This window comes from Rattus norvegicus, chromosome 16, assembly GCF_021556685.1.
Source record: "Rattus norvegicus strain SHRSP/BbbUtx chromosome 16, alternate assembly SHRSP_T2T, whole genome shotgun sequence".
Classification (NCBI taxonomy): Eukaryota; Metazoa; Chordata; class Mammalia; order Rodentia; family Muridae; genus Rattus; species Rattus norvegicus.
In genome coordinates, this window is record NC_141549.1 from 83,764,428 (window position 1) to 83,788,054 (window position 23,627).

At 48.6% G+C, this 23,627-nt stretch overlaps 1 protein-coding gene across 6 annotated transcripts in view; it reads right to left on the reverse strand.

Annotated features, from left to right (window-relative positions):
- Window positions 1-23,627, reverse strand: part of Fbxo25 (F-box protein 25) — a 32,822-nt gene that overhangs the window by 1,150 nt on the left and 8,045 nt on the right. Inside the window, exons 3-10 of one of the 6 annotated variants that reach the window (XM_087588868.1) lie at window positions 21,042-21,142; window positions 20,085-20,134; window positions 16,612-16,704; window positions 13,598-13,691; window positions 9,424-9,608; window positions 8,650-8,829; window positions 3,293-3,436; window positions 456-482 (exon numbers count right to left, since the gene is read on the reverse strand). In XM_087588868.1, the coding sequence (XP_087444994.1) occupies window positions 456-482; window positions 3,293-3,436; window positions 8,650-8,829; window positions 9,424-9,608; window positions 13,598-13,691; window positions 16,612-16,704; window positions 20,085-20,134; window positions 21,042-21,142 (874 nt within the window). 6 annotated transcript variants of the gene reach the window in all.

Sequence of the window (23,627 nt, forward strand, 5' to 3'; positions counted from 1 at the left end):
AATCCGCTCCTGGGTAGCCCCAGGCAGGACTACTAACAGGTGACATGGAGGCTGCTCCTCCTGGCCTACCACTCCACATCCTGCCTCCTGGGCCTTTCCTCCTGCTGCAGGCTTGGGGGTGGGGTGGGTAAGTAGTCTCCCTCCACACACAGAAATGGAGGCACCCGGCAAGCGCTGTCTCAACAGCAGGTGTGCAGAGTTGGTGTTGTCGAAAACCATGCAGCTGTGCTTGGTTTTGTAGACGTAACACGAGAAAAAGCTTGCACCATCTGGAAAGGCTCAGTGTGGCTGGGGCTGCTTCTCCGGCCTCCAGCAGACCACCCTGAGGTGCGTGCATGGTTCCTCAGTCAGCTTTCTGGGAGAAGTCTAGCTGGTTGACAGCAAGAGCTGCTATCACAGCCGTCACCTGACAGGGCAAGGACAGTGCACAAGATGGGACAGCACACAGGAAGTACCTTCAACAACCAAGCAAGGTGGTAGTCCTTGGACACCGTGGAGACAGTCAGCAAGGGAGCAGCAACGGGAGGAAAAGGAAGGAGAAGTCAGGGTCAGACGGAGCTGGGTGAGCTCAGCGTGAGCTGTGAGGCTACGTCTGTGAGAACGACTAAGGCATTATGGGTCTAGATTCTGAGCACTATAAACATTATGAAAAGAGGGAGCACCGCTGGATACCACATATCTATACCCTTAAATACGTACTCTAGCCAGCTCTGGTAGCCAGGGCCGTTGACCCAGTGCCTCATGGCACTTGGAAGGCAGAATTACGAATCAGAGCCAGCTCGGCCTACTCAGAGAGTTTCAGGCCAGCTAGAGCCACATAATTAAAAAAAAAAAAAAAAAAAACCTGTCTCAAGAAATAAAAATAAAAAAGAAGGAAGAAAGCCCAGGGCAAGAGAAACAGTTCCACTTCCTTTTAAGGTTCCCAAACTAACCATCTGGAAGGCCATACACTCAATTATTTGTTGAAAATATATAAAACAGTCCTCATATTTCTATGGGGGGAAACCAGATTGTTTGGGGAAAGCCTGTCATCTTTTTCATTGTCCTGGGGGGTCTGCTCTGTGAATGACAATGCAGCTAACAATAAACTACATGCACCCCGAGGTGACAGCCACTTTGGATGCCCCATTTCCTGCAGCCCAGCACCGTCTGCTGTTGCTTCTGTACGGCTGGCAGCTCCGTGCTGGCTGCTGCTGCGTGCTCTAATGAGAGAGTCTGTCTTTCCCTGCTCCGCAGTGTGCGTCTCTTCACCTGTGCTCACAGGGGGCTGCTCATGAGGATGGCAGTGAGGACGGCAGTGAGGAGGTCTGCGGTGAGGAGGTCTGCGATCTCTGCCCTGCCCCTGCTCTGGTCAGGCTCGCTTCTCCTGCCTACAGAGACCTCAGCATCACTACAAGTGTCTAGCTACTGACATACCGAGACAAGAAAGGTATGCAGAGGCGAAGTCTCTACCCTAGCTCCCCTACCCCTTCTTGGCCTACAGTTTCTGACAGGCTTCACCGGATCGGGAAACTGAATAGGGACAGAGAGAGGTATGCACACCCTGACTGGCCACCTTAGTGTGCTCGTAAGCTGGGTTGGAAAAACGAAGAAACATCACCCCAGTGTGGTGGAAGCAGAGCAATGAGAAGCCGGCCTGGGAGAAGGCACAGGGTCCCCATAAGGACAGGTGGTCACTGTGGAACCTGCCAGGCACAAGACAAGGTGCAGCTCAGCCACAGTGTGAATCTTGACCATATTCAGGGCCAGGTGAGGACTTGTCACCCCTCTCCCACCCCTCTTAATAGACTTCAAGCCCCCTGTGTGCCTCAGTCAACGGTGTCCCCAGGAACCTAAGGCAGACCTAACAGCAGGCACCATTCAAAGCCGCAACACAGTTCCACCGGTCAGGCCGCGCCCTGCGGCACTCTAGCTCACTGGTCACCCGAGCCCGCCTGACTGTGTCCCATGCTCTCCCAAGAAGGAAGCTGCTTCTGTTTAAGAAAGGTGGTCTTCCTTACATCTCACACCTAAGCTTAGAAAACGACCCTCAAAGCAGCAGGGCCTCTGGGTGGATGGGAGGTGGGAAAGCTGTGCTAACATTGACCCCTGCAGCCTCACACAGCCTGGTAGGCCTGGTACCTCCCTCCCTCCACTTGTCGGCCAGACCAACAGAGTCTGCTCTTTTTTTTTTTTTTTTTTTTTTTTTTGATTCTTTTTTTCGGAACTGGGGACCGAACCCAGGGCTTTGCGCTTCCTAGGCAAGCGCTCTACCACTGAGCTAAATCCCCAACCCCCGTTTATCAAGCATCTTAAGGTATTGTTGTTGTCTGGGGAGGAGGGAACACTAGCAGGCTGTCTTTTGTGTGTGTATGACCTCAGCAAAGAACTGCGGCCAAACTGAGCGTAAGATGACCCTGTTCTCAAGAGAAAGTGTTCTAGAGACCAGTCTGCCTGCTGCAAAGACACTTCACACACACTTTTGGTTTTCAGAAAGAAAAGAACCAAGGCGGGGGGGGGGGGGGGAGGGAGAAACCACCTCAGGAAGGACTAACTCCCCTTGGTGTCCTTGCCGGACATGACAGTGGCAACATCTTCAGCTTCACTCCTCTGCTTGGCTCTGGGCCACCACAATAAAGGCTATGTGGCTATAAATGGAGTTTGAGATGAAACCATTTAAAGTTGTCCTTTGCCAACAATTAAGAGCTTGCCTTGTATCCCAAATTTAGATAAAGGTAAAGCCAAGCCATCTGAGCTCATTACAGCCGCTACCAGGGAAGGAAGGGACACACAGCCTCTTCTCTGGGTATGGGAAACGCACTACTGTAACCAGAGACAAAATGGGTGGTGAGATTTCAATATAGCATGATGGGATGAAGGGCTCCTGACTCACTTATCAAAATCACTGACAGGGACACCTAAGCTTTTCACTACAGGATCAGTCTTTGGGTGTAAAAGTTAGTCTTGTTAGGTCTGCACATTCACTCTGAGCATGTGTGTCCCACGGCCCTACCGCCTACCAAAGAACCCGGCTTTGAGACAAGAGGCTAAGGCTGGCCCTGATGCCCTGCGGGCAGTCCTGAGAGAGCATGGGCACTGTAGCTAGGACAGGGTCTCCACTCAGAAGTGCACAGCACCCAGCTTTCCACACCGCTGGCCTTACAAGTGTCTTGTATGGACGCCCCACGTCCGCTCCCAGTATCCGGTGGAATGCTTCTCAGTAACGCTCCCATCACGGGTATTATTTCCTGTCTTCTCACCTTTCTGTTTAAGACACGGATGAACAGCTGGTCCTCACATCCCAAGTCCTTACCTTCCAGAAGAGAATGCTGCAATGTCGGCAGAAGTGCAAAGTGTCTCCGTACTGCTCTTTGGTCGGGTAATACTTCTGAAGCGTAAAATACATCAGCTTCCACTCGATATGGCCTTTTTCTGAAAGGATCAAATGTCTACAAAACTAGAAAAGACAATTCTGCTCAGAATTATTTGATGACTTTTCTAAAATATACACTAGGTATGTTTTTTTTTAAGCAGAACAGTGCACGAAACATTTTAAGGTTGAAATTAAACTTACATGGATGAAATCAATGAGGAACAAGTCAAGCAAATCATGGTGTTCCTACAGTGACAGCAAGCAGCCATGAGGCAGACAGAAGGCAGCTGAGGGAGGTCTGTGACAGCTGAGGATGCCATGTATTTAATAAGAGATGTGGATGCAGGGTAAACAAAGAACTCACTTCTTAACAACAATGGATGATGGACTTGAAAGGGCATTTTCACTGCCAGGACCCACAAATGATCAATGTCCTCAATGAAGAGATGGCAATCCCCCGAAGGGGAAGGATATGCCACCTTGTATCGACTGGGATGGCGATAATTAGAAAGTCAGGCAATCCACAACCTGAGGACCCAGCTATACCTCTCTTGGGCATATACCCAAAAGATGCTCCAATATATAACAAAGACACATGCTCCACTATGTTCATAGCAGCCTTATTTATAATAGCCAGAAGCTGGAAAGAACCCAGATGCCCTTCAACAGAGGAATGGATACAGAAAATGTGGTACATCTACAGAATGGAATACTACTCAGTTATCAAAAACAATGACTTTATGAAGTTCATAGGCAAACGGAATGAGATAGAAAATATCATCCTGAGTGAGGTAACTCAATCACAGAAAAACACACTGGGTATGCATTCATTGATAAGAGGATACTAGCCAAAAAGCTCAAATTACCCAAGATGCAATCCACAGACCACAGGAAGCTCAAAAAGAAGGATGACCAAAATGCAGATGCTCCTACTCCTTTTTAAAAGGGGGAAAAATATCCACAGAAGGAGATATGGAAGCAAAGTTTAGAGCAGCGACTCGAGGAATGGCCATTCAGAGCCTGACACACATGTGGCCCATATATATACAGCCACCAAAACTAGATAAGATTGATGAAGCTAGAAAATGCATGCTGAAAGGAACCAGATATAGATCTCTCCTGAGAGACACATCCAGAGCATGTCTAATACAGAGGTCAATGCTAGCAGCAAACCACTGAACTGAGAACCGGACCCCCTTGGGGGGAATTAGAGGAAGGATTGAAAGAGTTGAAGGAGCTTGCAACCCCATAAAAACAACAATGCCAACCAACCAGAGCTTCCAGGGACTAAACCACTACCCATGGACTGACCCAGGGCTCCAACTGCATATGTAGCAGAGAATAGCCTTGTTGGGGCACCAGTGGAAGGGGAAGCCCTTGGTCCTGCCAAGGTTGGACCCCCAGTGCAGGGGAATATAGGTGGCCATTAAGGGGGATGTATAGGGGGAATACCCGTGTGGGGGAGGGGGAGGGGAGGGAATGGGGGTTTGTGGACAGGAAACTGGGAAGGGAAATAATGTTTGAAATGTAAGTAAAGAAATATATCTAATAAAAAATTTAAAAAAAAAAAGAAAGAAAGAAAGTCAGGCAATAGCAAATGTTGAGGATGATGTAGGGAATCAAAAGCCTGGTATACTCTGGTAGGAATGCTAAATGGTGTGGCCACCATAGAACACTGCAATTTCTCCAGGGATTAAACACAGCAAGTGAATTGTATCACCACTGGGAAATTACTTCAGAGAAATGAAAAACACGTCTGCACCCAAACTCATCAACAGATAACCCCAGCAACAACCCTACTAGCTACAAGATACAAGGAAACCCATTCTCCATGACCAGATGAATGGGTGAGCAAAACATGGCACATCCAAAAAATGGACTCTTTGGTCCCCAAAGGGACGAAGTGTTGCTTCCTACTGCAGATACATCCTGAGGGGCATTTTGGGGGTGAGGTGGGACGCAAAAGCCTGACTGGTGTATATTCTACTCACACTACACAGCCAGACCCGGAAATACAGTAGATGAGGGCTTGCTTTGGGCTAGAGGGAGGCTGAGACCACAGCCAACACGTACAAGGCTCCTGAGGTAACAATGGTGTCCCAAAACCAAGCACAGTGACAGACACAACCTGGGCAGCCATCTAAATGAAGTGGTACCAAAGTGTGTGGGCAATATCACTTGGGCCATGAAGGAATGAAGCCCAGGGCTAGGTCAGGCCTTCATACACAGGCACCATGTGGCTGACAGGTGTGTCCTTGTTCGTTTGAACAGACGCCCTTGTCTAAGAGTGCTAGGCTTTGAGGGATGTTTGCTTCTTATTACTGGAAACAATCACTTGTACACCATGTAATCAGCCAGAGGGACGCTACCTCTACAGTCTGAGGAGCAGAGGGCCAATTACAGGCCTGGTGATAGCAATTTCCACGTCCTTTAAGCACCATGGAAACGTGAGTTTCTAAAGACAAAAATACCTCTGCCTTGCCTTCTCTCCCCTCCTCAGTTCCATGCCCACAGTGCTCACAGGCGGAACGCCCACATTCCCGGGTGTTTTTCTTCTACATAAGAACCTGGGGTCTTTTTGTTACTCAAGTCCCATATCTATGCCAGCTGCTCACATCAAACCCATCTTGCCATCGGTTCCTTCTGATGTCACCACAGACAGCCAACCCAGGACCTACGCAGACTCCAGCTTCCCTGAGATGTTCCTAATCTGCACGGTTGGCCTGACCCTAACCGTAAGCTACCACTAATCCTGAGAACCCAGGGGCCTGCTGTCAGCCACTCATGGAGGACCCATAACATCTCACGGGTTCAGTTTTGTGAATCAGTCAAGAAAGTATGCACCAAAAGATACACTCGTAGGTGCCAACAGCAAACTCTAATCAGACTTCTACACAAGGTGACTATTGTTGCAGACAGACCGTTAAGCTCTACAGTGTTTCATCAAGGACCTCCCAGGACTCACAATCGAACAGCTGATATCCTGAAGGCGGGCGTGTGTGACGCCTGGATATCTGAACACCAGCCCGAGCCCTGGCTCCTTGCCTATGGTATCCTTGGAGGTAGGTAGGTCCCAGAGCAGTGTGTGATGCACAGGCCCATCCCAGACAGACATTTATTCCTCATTCTGTCCATGGCTCTAAGTCTTTCCTCCAAAAGATTATCCGGTCTCTCCTGCATTTCTGATGCCAACTCAAATCCAATCTCAAAACGGAGAATGCACAAACACGGTCGCCAGCTGAGAAAGATGTCAGGAAGAGTAGGCAGAGACGGGATGGCTAAGGATCCGGGAGCAGCAGACGTCCCATCCCGCTCAGACGGAGTAGCCCAAGCATCTTTCGAGGTAGCAGCTCTCAGCCCCAGCCACGCACACCCCAGTCCAGGGGACCACTTATGCTCATCCGTCTGCATCCTCCTGACCGTGCTGCTTCTCACCTGAGAACCCAGAGCTTCCTGAGCTCCAATCGACTTGCTCTGGGTCCCCATAGGCATTTCCTCGGGGCTCTGCTTAGGACTCTCCTAGGGTCCTGGCCGCACATGCACATCATCCCTGACCACCGCCTTTGATGCCCACACCAGTGTTTCTCTCAAGCAAGACCCAGAGGGTCATTTAAATGGTGCCCTGTGCTCTGGATGCTTCACTGGATTTCTAAGCTGGTTGGAATCTCGAATGTGGCTAAGACTGTTGACTCCTCCTTCAGACGGGACCTGCTCTCTACTCTGCCCATACTTGCCATGGTGGCACAATTTTACTCCGAGTTCACAATGCCCCGTATCTCAGTCCCGCCCACATCGACAAGACAGACAGTGTGTCACTTGCCGCTTCCTAGCCTTGTATGAAATAGGTCCTGCCTTATGCAATAAGCCAGGAAAGCCTGCAGAAGAGTAGACGTGGGGACTTCACTCTAGAGCAGGAGAATTAACTAGCAGGACACTGAGGAGCCCAAGATGGTGCCACCAAGTGGGAAGCACAGGAGCTGCAAGGATCCACTGACTCCTCCAAGGATCCACTGACTCCTCCAAGGATCCACTGACTCCTCCAAGGATCCACTGACTCCTCCAAGGATCCACTGACTCCTCCAAGGATCCACTGACTCCTCCAAGGATCCACTGACTCCTCCAAGGATCCACTGACTCCTCCAAGGATCCACTGACTCCTCCGGGACAAGGGGCAGAGCCAGAATGACTCACTAGGTAGGAGTCACCATAACCTTTCCCAGGAGGTATGATACAGCCCAGCTAGTTAAGTTATTTGTTATTAGGCCATTTTTAGAATTGTGATTCTTTTTCAACATGAAAAATAAGCCCCGTAATTGACAGAATTCAGAAGCAACTTCAGGACACTATCAAGTCTCTGAATGGAGTCCACGTCGTCCCCAACTTCATCTGAGCACCAAGCATGTGACCAGCTGACCTGACTCAAGGGACCAACGACACACTTGTAGTTGGAATTTTGGTTTCTTTAAAGAACACAGAAATATTGTGGGAATATGGTTTTATTTTAATCCGAGTGTGGGACATGGGCTGCTTCAGACTGCCCACAGCAGCTGACTATGATTTGCGCTGTGCTCTAGCACAGGCGTGATTTTTTCCAGCTGCAGGTAGTTTCTGCGACTGTGTAAGGTCTGGAATCCTGGGGGCTTTTCAGAGGGTACAAATGCTAAGACCCCTGAGAAGCGGCGGGGATCAGGTTGGGTTATTGGTTGGAGGCTGGTGGGTGGGTGATGCTGGTTACTGTTTGTTACATAGTTGTAACAACCACCACCACCACCACCACCACCACCACCACCATCACCACAACCACCACCACCACCACCACCACCACCACCACCACCACCACCGCCATCACCACCACCACCACCACAACCACCACTGCCACCACCACCACCACCACCACAACCACCACCACCACCACCACAACCACCACCACCACCACCACAACCACCACCACCACAACCACCACCACCACAACCACCACCACCACCACCACAACCACCACCACCACCATCACCACCACCACCACAACAACCACCACCACAACCACAACCACCACCAGGAGAAAGCAGATATCCTGATGGTGAAGATCGCACTTGCCCCAAGGAACCAGACACCCCTAATGAGCAGGAAGTAGTCTGACATTAACGCTGCCCCTTCCCCACCCCCGACTTTACTCAGGGATCTCTTTCCTTTCCTCGCCATCCTTTCTTCTCTCTTACGCAGTGTCAGAAGGCAGGAAGGTGGAGAGGGTGGAAGAAAGAAGAACCCACAGAGCCCCAGAAGCAGCTGCCCACACTCACCTGCTTCTCAGCAAAGTGGTACTGACACAGCCTCTTCCACAGCCGCCGGTCTTCGCTGAGCATGTACAGGGTTGGTGTTACCTGGCCCAGGGTGACAATGTCCCAGCCGTCTGAGAATCGGTACAGGATGTTGTTCAGCATGTGCAAGGGCAGGTCACTGAGTGTGAGGCCAGTGTTTACCTGCTAAAAGGAACCACGGCGGTGTCAAGTCAAGAAAACACAGTGGCTTTCTTCAACAAAAACTAATGGCCATGCCGTAGAGGCAGCCTCAGCGTGACTACAGGGAAGAGGCCATGTGCTCTGATGGCCACTTCAGTCTTCATGCAGGGTGGTCTCACAGGTCTGGCATGTGGCGATTTCCCTCATGCCTGCCCCCGCTCTATTTTACCTAGAAAATACCTAGAAAATGGTGGATGGGAGATGTGGAACTGCTGACGACATTAATCATGATTCGTGGCAGCAAGGGAAGAAAGGGGGTCTACATCCTGATTCATCGAGGGTCAGGCCCAGGTCTATACACTTTCCCCAGCTTTATTTGTATCTAGTTTTAAATCCAAACTTTCTCCTCGTTGACCACTTAGCATGTGTGTATCACAAAAATAAATTTAGGTCAGGCGTGATGGCGCTCACCTTTAACTCCAGCACTCCACAGGCAGAGGCAGGCATATCTGAGTTCAAGGCCAGCCTGGTCTACAAAGCCAGTCAGAGATACATAGCAAGATCCTGTCTCAAAAAAAAGAAAAACCCCAAACCAAACCAAGCAAAGAAACCTACCTTAGTCATCTGGAGATTCTGCAGCTTCTCCTGCCAGTTGAGAACCGTCTCTAAGCGGCAAATCCAAATATTGATGTTCCCAACTAACACTGATTTCCCCACCCCCCTGACAAGGATGCAAAGGGTCGAGCTCAAGTCTTGGAGCAGGTCTTTGATCAGGCGAGGATTCTGGTGGTCATCAAGAACTGAAATAAACAAAGCCAAACAGGGAATCCTGTTAACAGTTATCTAGGTTTATACCCCAAACGTCCGAGAGAAGAACACAGCAAAGTGTGATCCCCTCACACACGGGGATAGAACTCAAGCTGGGGGATGAAGGAAACCGTGACCTGTGTCATGAGCTCCCACAAGATGTGTGACATGGGAAAGAGCCGATTACAGGAGGGGAACAGAGCATCATGGAACCCTGTGTACACAAGTCCCTCAGTCAGCAGGCACGATGCAATGATGGGGTGGGAGGAGGGCTGGCACATGCAAAGCCAGTGTGTGATGGGTGATGGGTGATGGGTGATGGGTGATGGGTGATGGGTGACAGGTGACGGGTGCAGTGATGGCCACCTCAATGTGCAGCTATTGAACAGTTTGCTGAAAACTGTTGGAAATAATAAATTTTATGTTGTATGTACTTTATCATATTAAAAACCATGGATCTCATTTCATGGCAATTTCATTTTTCAGATATCACAACTGTTAATAAGAGTTGTCAAAGCTCTAAAATGCTACCTGACTAAACCTTTGGTTGGGTCTACAATTTTGCCTGTAAAGTAGTCAGTGTAGGTTTTCTGTTTCACTTATGGTAAGGAGACTTAAACAGCTCATACTCAGGGTCACAAATTACTCTATGTGTACATGCTAGTGGTATAAAACAGAAAGTTCTCTTTACTTATAGTCACTAAAGGGTTAAGGTAAGTATATTAAATTAAAAGGAGGCTGGAGAGATGGCTCAGTGGTTAAGAGTACTGACTGCTCTTTGAGTTCAACTCCCAGCAACCACATGGTGGCTCACAACCATCTGTAATGGGATCTGATGCCCTCTTCTGGTGTGTCTGAGGACAGCTACAGGGTACTTATATACATATAATAAATAATTCTATGAAGATAAAAATAAAAGGAGAAGTATGACTCGCATGGTACCTAAGTCAAAAAGCTGCAATCATTACAGATTACAGAACCCAATGGTTGAATGAAATATGACTGGTTAACCATGAAAGGACAAGGATCTTTGTAGGACTGGGCCTCTCTGGGATTAGCTCTTTCCTTGGAGTACAAGGTTTAGCTGCTGGAGAGACACACCTTTTGGCCTGGTGTCAGAAAAGGCCCTCCCCCTGCACCAAGTTTCCAGTTAAGATTTATTCTTTAAAGTTCTGGTACTGCAGGTGCAATAATGGCATGGGGAAGGGGGACAACCAACTCTTCTGACTGGATTGGAGCGATGGTTCCATGGGGAAGAGGGGGCAACCAACTCCTCTCTGACTGGATAGGAGTGTTTGAACCATGGGGGAGAGGGGACAACCAACTCCTCTCTGACTGGATTGGAGTGTTTGCTCCTTGGGGGAGAGGGGAAAACCAACTCCTCTCTGACTGGATTGGAGTGTTTGAACCATGGGGGAGAGGGGACAACCAACTCCTCTCTGACTGGATAGGAGTGTTTGAACCATGGGGGAGAGGGGACAACCAACTCCTCTCTGACTGGATTGGAGTGTTTGCTCCTTGGGGGAGAAGGGACAACCAATTCCTCTCTGACTGGATTGGAGTGTTTGCTCCATGGGGAAGGGGGGCAACCAACTCCTCTCTGACTGGATTGGAGTATTTGTTCCATGGGGGAGAGGGGGCAACCAACTCCTCTCTGACTGGATTGGAGTGTTTGCTCCTTGGGGGAGAGGGGACAACCAACTCCTCTCTGACTGGATTGGAGTGTTTGAACCATGGGGGAGAGGGGACAACCAACTCCTCTCTGACTGGATAGGAGTGTTTGAACCATGGGGGAGAGGGGACAACCAACTCCTCTCTGACTGGATTGGAGTGTTTGCTCCTTGGGGGAGAAGGGACAACCAACTCCTCTCTGACTGGATTGGAGTGTTTGCTCCATGGGGAAGGGGGGCAACCAACTCCTCTCTGACTGGATTGGAGTGTTTGCTCCTTGGGGGAGAGGGGGCAACCAACTCCTCTCTGACTGGATTGGAGTGTTTGCTCCTTGGGGGAGAGGGGACAACCAACTCCTCTCTGACTGGATTGGAGTGTTTGAACCATGGGGGAGAAGGGACAACCAACTCCTCTCTGACTGGATTGGAGTGTTTGCTCCTTGGGGGAGAAGGGACAACCAACTCCTCTCTGACTGGATTGGAGTGTTTGCTCCATGGGGAAGGGGGGCAACCAACTCCTCTCTGACTGGATTGGAGTATTTGTTCCATGGGGGAGAGGGGGCAACCAACTCCTCTCTGACTGGATTGGAGTGTTTGCTCCTTGGGGGAGAGGGGACAACCAACTCCTCTCTGACTGGATTGGAGTGTTTGAACCATGGGGGAGAGGGGACAACCAACTCCTCTCTGACTGGATAGGAGTGTTTGAACCATGGGGGAGAGGGGACAACCAACTCCTCTCTGACTGGATTGGAGTGTTTGCTCCTTGGGGGAGAAGGGACAACCAACTCCTCTCTGACTGGATTGGAGTGTTTGCTCCATGGGGAAGGGGGGCAACCAACTCCTCTCTGACTGGATTGGAGTGTTTGCTCCTTGGGGGAGAGGGGGCAACCAACTCCTCTCTGACTGGATTGGAGTGTTTGCTCCTTGGGGGAGAGGGGACAACCAACTCCTCTCTGACTGGATTGGAGTGTTTGAACCATGGGGGAGAAGGGACAACCAATTCCTCTCTGACTGGATTGGAGTGTTTGCTCCTTGGGGGAGAGGGGGCAACCAACTCCTCTCTGACTGGATTGGAGTGTTTGCTCCTTGGGGGAGAGGGGGCAACCAACTCCTCTCTGACTGGATTGGAGTGTTTGCTCCTTGGGGGAGAGGGGACAACCAACTCCTCTCTGACTGGATAGGAGTGTTTGTTCCATGGGGGAGAGGGGACAACCAACTCCTCTCTGACTGGATAGGAGCGTTTGCTCCATGGCAGGAAATGCAAGTCTGGTACTGTAAACCTGCACAAAAGCCCAAACAGGCCCGGGGGTGGGGGGGTGGCGGCAGCAGCAGGGCAGACCTATTATGCAGTTTTGCGAGATGGACATGTCAAACTGTTTGTGCCCACAGCCTAGTGCTGCTCTCACTGGGCAGAGAGGCTTATCTTTGCGTGAGTAGAGGTTAACACAGAAACTCTTCACCAGTCCAGGGGACTAGGAGACATGACCATTCAGTGCCCAAACCTAAATGAAAAGACTGTAAGACCCCAGCAGATGGGGAGGAGTGCGATGAAATGCCGCCTTCTGGACATGTCATAGCCACTGCAGTCATGGACGCTCAGCAGCTATGGCTGCCACTGCAGTCATGGACGCCCAGCAGCTATGGCTGCCTGTCTAAGTAGGAGTGGGACCCAGGAGAAGAAGGGGCCAGCAAGTGTCTTAGTTACTTTTGCTGTGATAAAACACCATGATCAAAGCAACCTGGGGAGGAAAGGGTTTATTCAGCTTACACTTCTACATCATTGTTCACCACTGAAGGAAGCCCAGACAGGAAGCCAAACAGGGCAGAACCTGGAGGCAGGAACTGATGCAGAGGCCATGGAGGGGTGCTGTTTACGGGCTTGCTCCTCATGATTTGCTCAGCCTGCTTTCTTATAGAACCCAGGGCCATCAGCCCAGGGATGGCACCACCCACAATGGGTTGGGCCTCCTCCGTAAGTCACTAATTTTAAAAGATGCCTTAGAGGCAGCCTGCAGCCTGATCCTATGACGCATCTTCTCAAGTGAGGCTCCCTCCTCATAGATGACTTTAGCTGACATAAAACTAGCCAGCAAGAATGGGTGAGAGAGGGCGACAGAACCAAATACAACCCAACAGAGCATGTAACTGGAAATGTTCTAACGTTAACATCAGAGATGGTTTCCCAAGCCTATAAATAAGCTGCTCTAAGAACTAATGAATTGTGTAAATGGCCAGGTTGTCTACTCTGTGAACTATTAATCAATAAATACTTTATTTTAAAAAGACAACAAATGTTCCAGTAATAATCTTACCCTTTTGCACGATTTTATCCAAAATGTTGAAGTAGTTCTTCTGTGCCACTCCACTCAGAGAGGTTAACTGAGACTTCGCGATGAGCTGCAGTAGCTTGAAGAAAGAAGAGAAACGCTAAGCCGTCTGTAAATCCATTCACTACGGAAACACTGTGGTCACACGCTGGATGACAGTGTGAGGTCACACGCTGGATGACAGAGTGAGATGCACCCACGTGAGCAGTCAGGAAGGGTCTGCAATCTCTGTGTGCTGTGGGGACCTGACTCCAGCTCCTGAGGAAAGTAGGCCTGCTCTCTGTCCTGCTCACAAATCTCACAGGTCTGCTGTAGCCCGAGAGATGAATAAATGCTCAGCCCCCAGCTGCAGGGGATGCTGGTCGCTAACAGAGGCTCCTCATGCTCCTTCATGCCCTGACCCACTGTCGAAAGCTGACTAGACAATCGGGAAATCGACAGGCCCTTCCTTCCAAGTTGAGACTTAAAAAGAATGTCACGGTCAAGCTCTTCCGGTATCACTTCAAACACACTGTAGAAAATTAGGGAACCGAGAAAGATCACTGTGAGTGTCTAAGCAATGCGGACAGTGGTGTAGAGACAAGGGCTCATCCTGATGCCCATGCCTCCTGCAGCCCCACGACCATCCAGTACGCACTGAGCCCTGCGGGCACTGCACAGGGGCTGTGTCCTTCCACACTTCCTGTTCCTTTCCATTTTTACTTGTCTTTCCCACACCATCTTTCCCGACTTCAGGTTCCTACATTCAATATTTACTATGAGTAACTTGGAGCTGGGATGTACTTTTTGACCCAAACTAGAAACCATTACTTCACCAACTTGTTAGCACGCACGGATGTAACAGAGGTGCGGCTTTAATTCTGACATGTCATTACAGCTTATACAAGCTCCTCGTTCTTTCCCCATGGAAGGCTCTTTCACAACTCAGGCCAGCTTACATTCTTTTGTTCTAAGGGCACGTCTGTAATGTAACTCTACGTGACTCTCTCGCCCTCTCAGGCCTCAGAGGAGACATCCAGCTATGTCAGTTGTCTGCCGCAAACCTGCCACCTTCTGATCTCTCCTCCCTTCCACAGCTCCGTGTCAGGGAACAACATAGTTTGCTATCATCTTAGCCTGAGAATGCCTCGCAACAAAACAGAGCCTCGACAGACCTGTGATGGACAATGGACAGCAAGACCAAGGCAGCGTGACAAGGGTCAGACGGCTGTGCCGCTGCGTGCTACCACACATGTGAAGAACCAATACCACTTCTCAAAATACTCCAAGAAGGGAAGGAAGCTTTCCAAATGTACACCATGACACTTGCATATCAATACCAAAAGCAAATTAGGATACAAAACAACAAACACTACAGGACAAAGAAAACTATTTTTTAAAAAAATCAAACCAACAAATCATGCTAAAATCTGCCCCCAGCCCAATTTCAGGAAACAGAAACTAGCTGCATGTCAAGCCCTTCACCACCACTCAAGATTACTGACATGAATCGAGAGTCATATCTCATGGGAAACCAGTCAACCGAATACACATTTACAGAGTAGGAAAAAAAATCATAATCCTCTCAGTAAACACACAAAGAGCATTTGCTCAAACCCAACAACATCTTACGATAACAATGTAGAAGGAACAAAAAGACTAAGGGCACACGAGCCAGCCCAGGGCTGCCACCACTGAGGACACATGAGCCAGCCCAGGGCTGCCACCACAGTGAGCAGGACACCAAAGTTCCTTACGATCTCAAACAAGACCCTTCATCCGCCATGTTGCTTTTGTTAGAGTGTTTCATCACAGCACCAAGAAGCTAAGACACCCAGCCAGCAGGGTGGGGTAATTATATTCTGAACAGGTATAAGTACCACTCCTTTAAGAAAACTTGTTATTTAGAAAACAGCGTAAGTCAAATCTACTTTTTGGTTTTGTATTATTTTTAAGATTTATTTATTATATATGAGTACACTGTAGCTGTCTTCAGACACACCAGCAGAGGGCCTCAGAGCCCATTACAGATGGTTGTGAGCCATGTGGTTGCTGGGATTTGAACTCAGGACCTTTGGAAGAGCAGCCAGTGCTCTTAACCGCTGAGCCATCTCTCCAGGGCCCGTCACATCTACTTTGTAGAAGAAGATTATTTACACAAGTATTTTGGAGCTGGCAGCAGTAATGGTGTTGTGAGAGCTGCTATGTCCACCCTGGAGACTTAACTCCTCCACCCTTGAACAAGTCCCATCCCCAGGACAGAAGCGCTCAGACAGATGCCCTGCAGGAGCTCAGGAGCCACTGCCCCATGTACACTGGGCGCCAAAAGGCGCCGTGACTGCCTCTCCTGCTACCCGCTAGTGCTGCCTAGGGTCCCACATTACACATCTCACTAGCTGAGGCCAAGGGCAACCCAGTCTCACAGCTCCGTCCTGCCACAACACTAAGTGCCTAGCAGGCAGTAAGTACCTCAGAGTGGCACAGGGATAGGCTATCCAGTATGAAGCCTGACTGGGCTTTACCTACAGTGCAGTGAAGTGGATGAGACACAGACAAAAGCAAACTGCAGTGGGCTAATGCAGCAAAGACCGCTCCCTTCTGAAGCTGGCCCGAGGCAGAAACTTCTCAAAAGCCAAGAGCAATGCTGGGAGACTTTCTGCAGTTCTATCGTGTGTAAAATTCTCTTGTCTATTAGCCAGTTGTTCCTCATGCTGAGGCTCATTCTGAGTGAAGGCTCATTCAAGAGAAGTAGAACACGCATGTGGACTCATCAGGGATCCTCATGAGCCCAAATGTGGGAGGGGTTAACAAGAAAGAGGCCCTGTAATATCTTAGTTCCTGTGGCCTTTGGGACTTGCAACTGTGGCCTCAGTGTTGCAAATCCCCTTCCCGTCTTCTCCTGAGCTGTCCCTCTCCTTTCTGTACATAGACAGGTGACCCTTTATGTAATATCTCATACTTGTAACCTTCAAACTAGTCATTTGAGAGTCATCAAAGCTGCTTCTGCAAGAACCACTTACTTTGACCACATAAGTGAACCGTCTGATATCCTGGATCGCACTGGAGAAGTCTAGGCGGTTGAAGGCTTCTCCCAGGGTACAGTAGCCATGCCTCTAGAAGACATCAGACAAGCAGGGACGTCAGCCAGCCAGTCAGCCAAGTAAAACGAGTGAACAGCCGATATCGGTTAGGGTATAGAAGTCTCTAACCAAAGGCATTTGTATTCATTCTAAAACCCATGTCAGCTATAAATGCGAATGGAGCAAAAGACAGCAGTGCTAATGGAAGCCAACTGTGTGTTACGAGGTCTGAGGCACAGCAGTGTTTCACACTGCTGGTACAGTAATCTTCCTGAAACACCAGTCTGCCTTCTGTGGCTGGAGACAAGGAGGCCTGGGGATGTGGTATTGTACAAGCTAAGCTCAGCAGCACGTCTCTGCGGGGAGCGCTGACTGCTCTGGTGGGGATGTGCTCAGGTGACCCAAGTCTGACAGCAGCTGGTTACAGGCTGGGATCACAAGAGCTGAGCACCCCAAGAGCCGACTGCTATAATGAGCTACAGAGGTCCGAGAATCAAAAATGAAACGGAGGTCATTTCTCTTCAGTGTCCTAAGTAATGTACTGCCATTCTGTCTGAAATGTCTTCTGTTTTCTGTACCAGTCTGTACAGATTTCACCTCGGGTCAGGACAGATCTGAAAACCTTCCTTCTGTATCTGAGATACGTAAACTACACACAAACACACAGATTTCCATTCAGAGTTATGTGGACGACTGACTGGGTTAGAAAAAAGCGCTCTGGGCTGCAGAGGAGCAGCAGAGATGGCAACAGATGTGTTGACCTCGTGGGGAAACCACAGAGCTCTAAGAGCGGCCCTAATGTGTACAACCCACCCACACATCCGCACAGAACATTGATACCCGTGTTCTCTCAGCATTTGCTACATGCCGAGCACTGCTGTGGAGTTGTGGGGAGCAAAGGACAGAGTGCGAAGTACAATCTGAAGTGCATCTCACTTTTAAGGAGAAAAACCTGTGGTGGTGAGAGCACCTCTTTGAGGTGACGACTCGCTCCCATGGAACAAGGCCAGAGTGTACTCGGCAGCCCCTGTCTGCTCAGCCGCCTGGGTCACTACCAGGTATGAAGAAGGCGGCCCAGGACCAGACACAGATAGACAGCTAGTCCTGAGCTCTTTGTGAGTCTGCCAGACCCCATCCCACAGGGCTACGGGACGCCCTGGCAGTCTCTTAACAAACTTCCCTTGTTGCTTTTCCCAGATAGAACACACACGGTCCACAAAGGAGGGGAGATGTTTAATCGAGCTGGCTTTGTACAACTAGCTCTGGCAGTCACTCAGTAGTGTGTATGTCAAGGACTGGTCTCCTGCTACAATCACTTAAGGGCATTAACCATCACCAAGTAAGCCTTCTTTGCCACAATCAAGTACCTTCTAGAAGCCGAGATAGTTTAAAGACATAATCAGGGAAGGTGCTGCCACCAAGTCTAACAACTGGAGTTCAAGCCCCAGGACCCACACCGTAGAAAGAGAAAGCTACAAGTTGTGCTACAGGCAAACCTCCACATCCTTACCATAACACGTAAGTGTAAGGCACACACACACGCACACACGCACACACACACGCACGCACGCACGCGCACACACACACGAACGCATGCACGCACGCACACACGCACACACACACGCACGCACGCACGCACACACACACGCACGCACGCACACACACACACACACACACACACACACGCACGCACGCACACACACTGAATAAATAAAAGTGGTAATTTTTTTAAAAAGATACTAACATTTCTGGAACACTTAGCTAATCCTAGCCTCATAGTTGTGTAATGTGAATTGTACCCTTAGTTTCTCTTTCTCAGCAGATGTAAAATAAAGTGAATGCAGATGTTCGTGGTCTATAAAAGGAACTGGGTTTACTTAAAACTAAGCAGAGAAACAGGAGACACGGTGTAGTCAACTGGTTTATGGAATGACTCATAAAAGGGCTCATCAGCTTAGCAATCAAATGCAGATGATAAAAGTCCACGGTGTTTGCAGAGCCAACCTCAGTGTGGCTCCCATGATCACTCTGTATTAGGGAAGGAGGAGCCCGGGGACATCTGCATTGGTTTGTATATGCTTGGCCCAGGGAGTGGCACCACTGGGAGTGTGGCCTTGTTGGAACAGGTGTGTCATGTGCGTATGGGCTTTAATACCATAGTCCTAGCTGTCTGGAAGCCAGTCTTCCACCAGCAGCCTTCTGATGAAGATGCAGAACTCTCGGTTCCTCCAGCCCCAGGCCTGCCTGGACACTGCCATGCTCCTGCCTTGATGATAATGGACCGACTCTCTGACCCTGTAAGCCAGCCCCAGTAAATGTCCTTTATAAGACTTGCCCTGGGGGCAGATGGCTCTGGAGAGCGCTGACTGCTCTTCCCGAGGTCCTGAGTTCAAATCCCAGAAACCACACGGTGGCTCACAACCATCTGTAATGGGATCCTTTGCCCTCTTCTGGTGTGTCTGAAGACAGCTACAGTGTACTCATAGACATAAAAATAAATAAATCTTACAAAAAAAATTAAACAAAAGAGTTGCCTGGGTCATGGTGTCCACATCAGTAAAACCCAAAACACGAGATAAAGGAAAATCGTCACCAGCAACAGCAGCTCCCACGGACAGAACATGGATCCAACCCAGCGGATCTACTCTTACTGACCCAGAGATGTATGAGGATCAAAAGTACACATACATCCAAACTCATGGATCACATACAGTACAACACCACTAACACACGTATGTGTGGCATACACACTATCCATGTACAAGCATATCACAAATATGAACTGTGTATCATGTCCATGTGTGCCAGACATGTTACATAAACATGCCATATACCGCACACATGCACATATCACATGTGCATTACATACCAAATACACACCACATACACCATAAATACAAATAGATCATATAGCACTCAGAGGTGCAGAGCATGCGCCGTATCTATGCACATGCCTCACACAGGAACATACCACACATATCCATCACATAGCACAAACATACTACATGCTTTATGTACCATACAGATCATATAACACAAACATACTACATGCTTTATGTACCACACAGATCATAGAACACAAGCATACTACATGCTTTATGTACCTCAAATACATCTAACACCACATGCATGCCTATACCACACATCCCCAGTGCACAGCCATACACATGCCAATGAACACAAGTACATGTGCATAACAGTAATCACTATTTTAAAAAGACATGTGTGTGTGTACATGTGTGTGTGTGTGTGTGTGTGTGTGTACGTGTGTGTGTGTGTGTACGTGTGTGTGTGTATGTGTTCACTTTCATCTGTTAGGATGTGAGTTATAAACCTCGCATTACTAGTGAAATATATTAATTATTGTGACATTTGACAGAAACAATACATTACTCTTCTAATGGCACACTTACTTCCTTTGTGCTTTCTTTATGGACATAGATCCATTTTTCACGATAAAAACCTAGAACAAAGATGAAACGTCTTTAAAACCTGGCAAATCATTTCAACCTCAGCATTTTAGGGCCACTGTGACGACAGGACATGCTAACAACATTAACTCCCTGCCCCAGTTGAGAGATGCTTCTGCTTAGGTAAGTGTTAACACGCAGTCTGTTCCCTAATATCACGTGAGTGCTCACACCTCTACATGAAAAGGTATTATTTCTGACACTACCATACCTTATTAACTTAGAAGAAAATTGATGTTTTTATACCAAAGTATAAATGCTTAAAAAGTACTATAATATTACCTCTATATCATTGTATACCTAATAGAAGGTTCTAGTCTCTTACTGCCTGTGACAGCCACACGTGGTACATTTGAGATCATAAAGCTTCTTCACATGGTTGTGCCTTCTTCTCACTTTAACAGGTATTTGTGGCATGTGCCAAGGTGGGTAGAGCTGTGACAGAACCTCCTCAAGCTTGTCTACCTGTCCATCATCGCCCTCTACTCCAGCTCTGCCTGCTGCTGGCTCCTGTCCCCAGTCCCCATGGCCCCACGTCTAGACACTCCCTCCGAGGGGCCTTTCTGCTCAGAGAGTGGCTCAGAGCAGGACCGCGCTTCGCTACTCGGGAGCAGACATAAGCTTCAGGCTTCTCATTTCTGGTGTACAAACCTCACCAGGCAAACAGCTGAGTTGCAAGCAGTCCGGTGGCCACACAGTGTGTGCGCACCCCCACTGTGCCTCACAGAGAGCCCTGCGTGCAGTGGATCGTGGCAGCATGCATATTCCATACATCAAAGGCTACAGACTTACTATGAAAACACTCTTACTGTGAGCAGCTGTGTCGTTTCCATATTCCATACATCATATTCCATATTCCATACATGAAAGGCTACAGACTTACTATGAAAACACTCTTACTGTGAGCAGCTGTGTCGTTTCCAAAATGTTGCTTCTTCCTCTTTTTGGCTGCATATTCACAGTCATTATTGAATATTTCTTCTTCACCACTATTTAAGATACTGAAATAGAGATACTTCATTAAAGGAAGTTTGTCATGGAGAAATTCATTTAGTGTGCCTTTTCTAAGAGTGTTTGCTTGGTAATCTGGGAGATTAAATCCTGGCGAGCACTAGCTAAATTTCAAGGAAGACAAGAGCTTAAAACTTACAGGTGATATCTACATTAATGTCTTTTGCATTTTGAAGAAACTAAGATATATTCTTGTTTCTTTTAAAACATGACTCTTGAAAGTGAGTCGGGCTTTAGAATCTCCCAAACATCATACGACTTCAAGACCTGAGTATTTACAAACAAAACTATAAAAGCCTTGAAAAGAACCCTAGTAGCAATATGACCACAACATTAAACTTGCTGTGCCCCAATCACACTTAAACATTATGTTCCTGTTTATTGTCTACATTTTTCAAATATTGGCTGATGCTAACTACTGCTGAGCTGAGAGAGAATATTGCACTGACACTGACCGCTGCACTGACACTGACACTGACCGCTGCACTGACACTGACCGCTGCACTGACACTGACTGCTGCGCTGACCCTGACTGCTGCACTGACACTGACCGCTGCGCTGACCCTGACTGCTGCACTGACACTGACCGCTGCGCTGACCCTGACTGCTGCGCTGACACTGACTGCTGCGCTGACACTGACCGCTGCACTGACACTGACCCTGACCACTGCGCTGACACTGACTGCTGCACTGACACTGACACTGACCGCTGCGCTGACACTGACTGCTGCACTGACACTGACCGCTGCGCTGACACTGACTGCTGCGCTGACACTGACCGCTGCGCTGACACTGACCCTGACCACTGCGCTGACACTGACTGCTGCACTGACACTGACCGCTGCACTGACACTGACAGCTGCACTGACACTGACACTGACTGCTGCGCTGACACTGACACTGACCGCTACACTGACACTGACCACTGTGCTGACACTGACACTGACCGCTGCGCTGACACTGACCGCTGCGCTGACACTGACTACTCCTGCAGTGTGCATTTTCTTTTTTTTTTTTCTTTTTTTTTTTTTCGGTTGTTTTTTTTCCCCGGAGCTGGGGACCGAACCCAGGGCCTTGCGCTTCCTACGCAAGCGCTCTACCACTGAGCTAAATCCCCAATCCCCTGCATTTTCTTAATAAGCGTCTACCAAATATACCAAAGTACTTAATAGAACCAGTCAGATCAAAGTTACATGGATGATATTTAAATGCATTAAAGTATTTTAGCATTTTTCCTTTTGTATCAAACAAGGAATTCAAGTCAAGCCATGACAACTCGAACATTTTTTATTTAAAACAGTTTCCTCTATGTAGTAAGAAAAACTGGAACAGCTTGGTCCACAGAACAAGTTCTGTAACAGCCAGGGTCACACACTGGAACCTGCCTCAACACACAAACAAACAGAAACGTGTAAACAGCAATCCACACTGTAAACACTAAGGACGCGTCTTTTTGACACACTGCAGTTACTTTTTGGTCTGTAAGCCAGGAGGAAAATGCTGTGGGTACAGGCTGTCTGGTGTCTGTCGCCTGTGAGAATGGCACTGGAAACCGCCGATCTAAAGGGACTCATTTGCCCGTCACCGCTCTTGATGTGAAGATTGCATAAAAGCCACTTTTCACCCACCACCGAGTGCACTCTTAATCAAACAGCCGAGTTTGCCACATTAAGTCTCTCCGTCCCTGACAGCAGTGAAGCAGCACAGACGATGGTGGTGAATCGCCCAGACAGCCAGAGGGCACCTCAAACACACAACTACATTCCGTCACAGCCATGACACCAACGCCAGAGAACACACGGGGCCTCGAATCTTACAATCTGATACTTACTCCCATGCTGGTCTACTAGACCGATCCCGAGACTAGATCGTTTTGAATCTGAAAACGCTTTTTAACTAAAGTCACAAACTGATCAAAGGAAAAATGAGATGTCATTGCTGTCCTGAAGAAATGTCACAGAAATGGGAGTCTACAGAAGAGGACGCCCAGCCAGCTTCCTGAGCTGGGGACCCATGTGCATGAGCGGTGGGGTATTCGACATGCCACCTGCAGGTGCAGGAAACACACTCTGCCAGCTGAGCCAGGACAGGCTGTGCCAGCCCACACCTGTGCAGCTCCCCCAGCCCCTGACTTTGCTGGCAGAACGTCCTCTGGATACTGCTGAGTGCTTCTGAAGCTGCCCGGGGTTTGATGGGAATCAGAGGACTTGGGAATGGAGCCACCACGGGAGACCCAGAGGTCATGATCAAGAACAATGGCTACGCTAGCAAATTATTAACTAGCTGCTATTTTTGTGAGGTAATTTGAGGTAGGAAGTGGTTACATTTTTGGTGACTGTTTTTACTCCCAGGTTTATGAAAATCTAAAAGTGAAAAAAAATACTTCCAGTATTAAAATTTAATGTGTATAAATGTTAATAAAGCTATTTACATTATACCAACCTCTTAGTTTTTCATGTATATAAACTATCAGTC